This window comes from Falco naumanni, chromosome 2 (assembly GCF_017639655.2).
Source record: "Falco naumanni isolate bFalNau1 chromosome 2, bFalNau1.pat, whole genome shotgun sequence".
Classification (NCBI taxonomy): Eukaryota; Metazoa; Chordata; class Aves; order Falconiformes; family Falconidae; genus Falco; species Falco naumanni.
In genome coordinates this window covers 67,465,508-67,471,507 of record NC_054055.1, presented here as the reverse complement: position 1 = coordinate 67,471,507, position 6,000 = coordinate 67,465,508, and the positions used below count along the sequence as shown (strand labels likewise).

Genomic DNA, 6,000 nt, shown 5'->3' with positions numbered 1-6,000 from the left:
GGCTGTGGGGAAATGTGGCCCCGACCAGCCCCACACCGCTGTGCCTTGGCCCTATGCTGGCCCAAGAGTTAGGCCAGTGGCTTCCAGTTAGGAAGGGTGCCAGGGAAGGACCGGGAGCACAGAGCTCACCTTCCCTCTCCCTACCCCCACCGCCTCCCCTTGCTCCGGCTCGCTTTCCAGCACCTCTCTTTTGATCAGCTCTTTCTTTTCTCCCTCTTGTCCGTGGGTCCGGCACGATCGCGTTCCTTCCTTTCTCCCCCTCATTCCCTTTTGTTTCCTCACCCCATTTCACTTTCTAACCCTGTTTCCCTGCCATGGCACGACAATCACTCTCCCTTGAGTCATCCTTACTTCCCCCCAACGTCCCCTAGCACTCTGACGTCTTTCCCCCTTCCTCCCCCCAGCTCTGACGGACACGGCCCTCTCACCCCACTCAACCCTCCCCCTTTATAAAGGGATTTTCTCTTTTTAATCCACGAGCCCCCCGCCGCAGCCTCAGCGCTCGCTGCGCCGCCGGCACCGCGGCTGGCAGAGCCGATCCTGCCTTTGCGCCTTCCCCCCCCGCCAGCGGGAGGACCCCGGGCGGGGGCAAAGCCCCCCGGCGGCTCAGCCCCGACACCGCCCCGCGGCATGGGCGGCCGTGCCCCGCGGGCTGCGGGGCAGCGCGGCGGCGGAGCGCAGGTGGGCGGCGGGCGGAGGGCGCAGCTCCCCGACGGCGCGGGGCGGGGGCGGGCGGGGGGCCCCTCCGGCGGCGCGGCGCGGGGGTGCGCGGCCGCGCAGGGCGGCGCGGCGGTGGCGGAGCGCGGGTGCGGAGCGCCGCGGGAGGTAGGGCGGGCCCCGCGCAGGGCTCCGCGCAGGGCTCCCGCCGAGCCGTCGGGAGCGCGGCCGGGGCTTGCGGGGCGGCGGCGGCGGCGGAGCGGCGGGGCGAGGGCGGGGAGGGGGCTCCGGGAGAGGCTGGGTACGGGGCAGCCGCTGCGTGCGGGGACAGGGAGTTTTGCCCCGCTGTAGCTCGTGTACCTCAAAATTCCTGACGCTCGACAGCTTTTAAGCTCGCCGTTTCCTTCTCGAATTGCGAGCCAGGATGGATTGGCACTTCTAATGCGGGGCAATTAAATGTCGCAAAAAAAGAAAGCGCGGATTTTTAAATACAGGAGGTGATAGAAGGGGGGGAAGAGTCGGCGTTGAGACACAGACTCAAAAGACACGTTTTGCTGGTGTAGCTGGTACTTATCTATAGTTCTTAATGTAACTTAAAACACTTCCGTGGTTCGCGTCCTAACTGAGCAGAGACTTGTAACAGCCCACATGGCCGAGACCTGTCCTCTTCCAGGTACCAAACTATTTCGTGACTGAGGAGTTCCCATACACTGAGGACTTGCTGACACGAAAAGAATTCAGTGCTCAGCAACTGATTTCTACAAATGGTGTAGCTTTCAGTCAGAGCATTGATTTCCTTTTGTAAGCGCCAGTTACAAATGTTGGTTGTTGCTCCACAGGCATTTTAATTGGCATGTAAACTTAATTTCAATTACATCTGAAATACTCATTTCATACACTTAGCAGAATAGTCTTTTTTAAGAACCATCTCAGTTTTCTTTGTAGACCAATTCTAAAAAGCATCTTTCCAAGGTTTGTTTAAAGCAGATCTGTTATTGCATTCTCTCCAGAGGTCTTAATGAAATAACAATCAAAGAAACAGTCGGGACTTCAACATGGCTTTCCATGCGGAGGGGCTGGTGGCCATAATTGTATTCTACCTGGCTATCCTGGCAGTTGGGATTTGGGCTGCTTGGAAAACCAAGAACACCGGCAGCGAAGGAGATCGCAGCGAAGCTATTATAGTCGGTGGAAGAGACATCGGCTTGCTAGTTGGTGGATTTACAATGACTGGTATGTAAAAGCACCTTTTTTTTTTTTTTTTTTTCCCCTACCAGCATATAACTTGTCAGTTTTCCATCTGAATGAAGAAGTGCAATGTGCATGTTGAATAATGCAAAATGGAGAATATATATATACTATTTTTCCAATTGCTGCTAACATTGTTTAGTGAATAGCCAAATGTAGCATCTATATAAAAACATGAAATATTTTAAAATCATACAGGAAGAATATATTATAATTCTTACTCATTGCTTTCATATTTGTCTGTAGTTCAGATATTTTTGGGACAGAAGTATGGAATGTATACAGATTAATAAGAAATCCAGTTTAAAAATAATTGTCGTTAAAGCCATCCAAATTAGCAAGTCATTTTTGTTTCATCTGAGAAAAAGTTTATGTGCAAAAAGATGTGGGGGGGAGGGGGGGGCAGCATCAATTAAGAATAAGTTTCTAAAAGAAAATTGGCGTAAATCCAAGCTTGTCATTCGACTGATTTCTGCAAACTTACTTTGTGGATTCTTTTAGCTTCTTCTGCAGCAATTTGACAAAGCAGTACATTACTGTCAATAGTAGTATCGGTGAGAAAAGCCTGGGTGAAGGAAGAGCTGATTTTATAAGCAGTGCTATCCGACTCCCGGAGCCAGTAGAACCAGGTGTCTTACCTGGGTAAACAAGATATTCATGATATGGTCCAAAATCTCAGGTCCTACAGCTAACATATGGTATCAGAACAAAAATGCATTATAATAAGAGTGAATTGGCCCACCATTATTATTTAAGCTGTTTAATTTTTAAGCTTGCTTCTTTCTGTTTTATTTATTTGATTTGTTCTAAATCCTGTTCAGGCAAAGCGCTTTCAATTGCCAAATTGAATTTATCAAGTCATATTTATGTTTTGCTTTTTTTCCCTGTTCGGGTTTCGCAATTATCTCAGGCCAAAATTTTTGTGTTCTTTAATCAAGAGATATTCCCTTCTGATGCAGGGTCATCCTGCTCATTCAAAAAAATGAATATTTGCATATTGAGTAAAAAATATTTGTAAAAGTCAATAAAGTTTGAATACAGGCAGATGTTCTGTTTTTCGCACTTTGCTGTAATTTACTGTATCACATATCCATTGGCTACTGAAGCATCAGTCATGACAAGGTTCTGCTCATAGCACAAGCTGGTTTGACTGCTTTCTGCTGAATGAAATGTTTTCAAGGGCACTGAAACCAGAATATTTTGCAGAGATATTGCTTGCCACAAAACTGTAACCATTAGAGGAGGGGAGTGGAGACAAAACAAGACATTCTCTGCACAAGTGGTTATGAGTAACAGCTTTGCCTGTGGAAGAAGACACAAATTCTGGCCTCCTTAATCCTATTTTACAGGAATATTTTCCATAACAGCCGAAGCAGAGATGAGACTTGAACTGGGGCTTCCTATATTGAAGGCAATTTCTATAGCCACCACAATTCACACCCACACATGCTCATCCCGTTTCATGCAGGCTCTAGAGATGGCGTAGTATATCATCTCTGTGGTTGAATATCAAGACTGATCCTAAAGCCTTTGGGCAGCTAAAATACTCATGGATTTTATACTCTTAGGGTTTGCACAGTTTCCCACCTATACCTTCCTTAACTATGGCAATTAAAGCTTAAGATGTCAAGGAAATTACACTTTCAGTTTCAGGGAACAACACCTGGCATACAAAGTTAAATGCGGGCACAAGACTAATGAATCAAGGATTAAACTGAATTTTGTTTTGGTGATGGTGTTTGGGACAATCAGTTTGTAAAGCCATAACAAAACAATTATGAAAGTATGCTGATCAAATTTTGCATTTTTTACTAAGTGGTCACATTATTCAAGTGCATATTTGTTTCTTTAAAAATGATAGATGCAGATTTTGCACCTCATAACCATGCCTCCAGAGACATGTAGCTATTCCAACTTCATCTTTATATTTCACAGGTTTTGTTACCTAAATATGAATTAAAAAGCAAAGCCTACCCTGTAAAAGGAAAACAAGAAATTTTTAAACATCTCCAGAGAGGATATTGTTCATATGGACATGAAGTCCTTTGGGTTATGAGATAAGGCCTAATTCTGTCTTTCTTGCCTGAAGAAAACCCTACCATATTCTACAGATATTAGCTAGAAAATAGTAAAAGTTTCTAGGGCTACTTGGTGGGGAGGATGACAGAACTCAATTTATAAATTTAAAATAAAATTCAGAGCACAAGCGTTGTGACTTAATAAGGCCAGCCTCAAGATTCCTGAGTAATTATAATTGATTTTCCAAACAGTATTGAAAAACCTTAAAACAAATGCACTACTTATGAATAATGGCTATGGACATATTTGGATATATGCTGTGACCCTGAAGAAGCAGCTGTATCAACTAGTTACTGAAACACCTGAACACAAAGCCTGTTGAAGACTGCGTGTATTCATAATTTTTCAAAAACAAAGAATGAGAAGCTTGAATTTGGGATGGTTCACAGTAGCTCATATTAAAATGAGCTAACATAGTACCAGAGTAGACAACCCTTTAATCTCTATTATTTTTACATAATTATAGTTAAAATGTTACATTAAGTGCTAGCATTCCTTAATTTGTGGGTGAAATTCCTAAGAAGGGGCATTTGCGACAAACTTGAGTCTATTCTGATTTTGGTGATTGAGTATAAACCTCAAAGGAAATATTTGAGATGACATAATCAAATGCTTGCAAACATGACCAAAAAGGTAATATTCTAATGATTCAGTTTTTTTATTTTAGTTGGATGGAACTATGTATCCTTCCACAGGAAAAAAAAAAAAGAAATACTACAAAATTCTCTTTTTTTGAAATCCTTAGGTCAGGATTTGCATTTTACAGAACTTGATGGGTTGATTCAATAATTTGAGAGGTCAGACAATCTGACAAAGAAGTGTGAAAAAGTCTGATTTTCATATAAATATATATATTTAAAGAACTCTGAAACTGATTTCTATGTTATTTATATGAACTAGAGGCAGAATTGCACTCCATATCCTCAGTGTTTGTCTGATCATTTTTTAGGGTGCATGTTTTAGATGGATGTTGCTATTTGCTTCATTTTTCGGCCCTTCAGATGGCAGGCAAAGAGAAGATTAAAATAGATTACCATGAGTGTTTCCATAGATTATTAAATTTTAAGTTCCTTTTGTCTGATTTAGAAAAAAAATAGGAAGATTTTAACCAAAAAAGGTACTAAGCTAACTTTAAATTGTGGCTTAGCAAACTGAGGATCAGAAAATTAATATCTAAGGTTGAAATCCCATCCTATCATATCCCGTTATTTCTCTTATAATGCATTTACTGATGTCAATGTATGCACTGACTACCCATTCACCCCCTCAGAAACACCCATATAGCACCTTCTTAGAGCTCTGGGGTCTTTGGCCAGCGTTCCGGAACAGCCATGTGTATAGAAAAATTGATCAGCAGCTACCTTTCAAACCCTAATCCAGAAATCAAGAAATAAAATTGAAAATAAACGTTAAATCCTCCATGCCACCTTACCCAGCAATAGCTGTCCACAAGACATTGTTCCTGTCCCCAGCCACGGGGGCAATGGCCCCTGCAACATCAAACAGAAGGGAAATGACATGATGCCCTCCAGAAGAAAACAAGGGAGCTAGGCATAGCGTCCAGGTACCCCTTGGAGAACGCCTGCCACCTCAGTAGCAACCCCAGGCAAATAGATGCCAAACCTTGAAGCCTCCTTGCAGCAATGCTGGACATCTGTATGGGATATTATTGCCCATCTGGAAGGGCATATCATTCATGCAAAATTCATGCTTATGTTTTTTCCAGAGAAGGAGACAAATACAATTCCCTTTCTAAATACTTATTTTTGTTGCTGTATACAGGTGCTTACAACCTATTCCATTAAGTCTGTGCTGCTTGAGACACAATAGGCAACACGTATCCCAGCTAGTCGTGGACTCGGCAGTCAACGGCTCAATGGCCAGGTGGAGAACAGTGACAAGTGATGTCCCTCAGGGGTCCATACTGGGGACAGTATTATTTAACATCTTTTTTGGGGACACAGACAGTGGGATTGAGTGCACCCTCAGCAAGTTTGCCAATGACACGAAGATTAG

At 43.5% G+C, this 6,000-nt stretch overlaps 1 protein-coding gene across 1 annotated transcript in view; it reads left to right on the top strand.

The window, feature by feature from the left end:
- Positions 1 to 489: 489 nt before the first annotated feature.
- Positions 490 to 6,000, top strand: part of SLC5A7 (solute carrier family 5 member 7) — a 28,952-nt gene continuing 23,441 nt past the window's right edge. The window contains exons 1-2 of the mRNA XM_040584697.1: positions 490 to 681; positions 1,668 to 1,890. Of these exons, the coding sequence (XP_040440631.1) occupies positions 1,713 to 1,890 (178 nt within the window). The 5' untranslated portion in view covers positions 490 to 681; positions 1,668 to 1,712. The remainder of the gene's footprint in view (positions 682 to 1,667; positions 1,891 to 6,000) is intronic.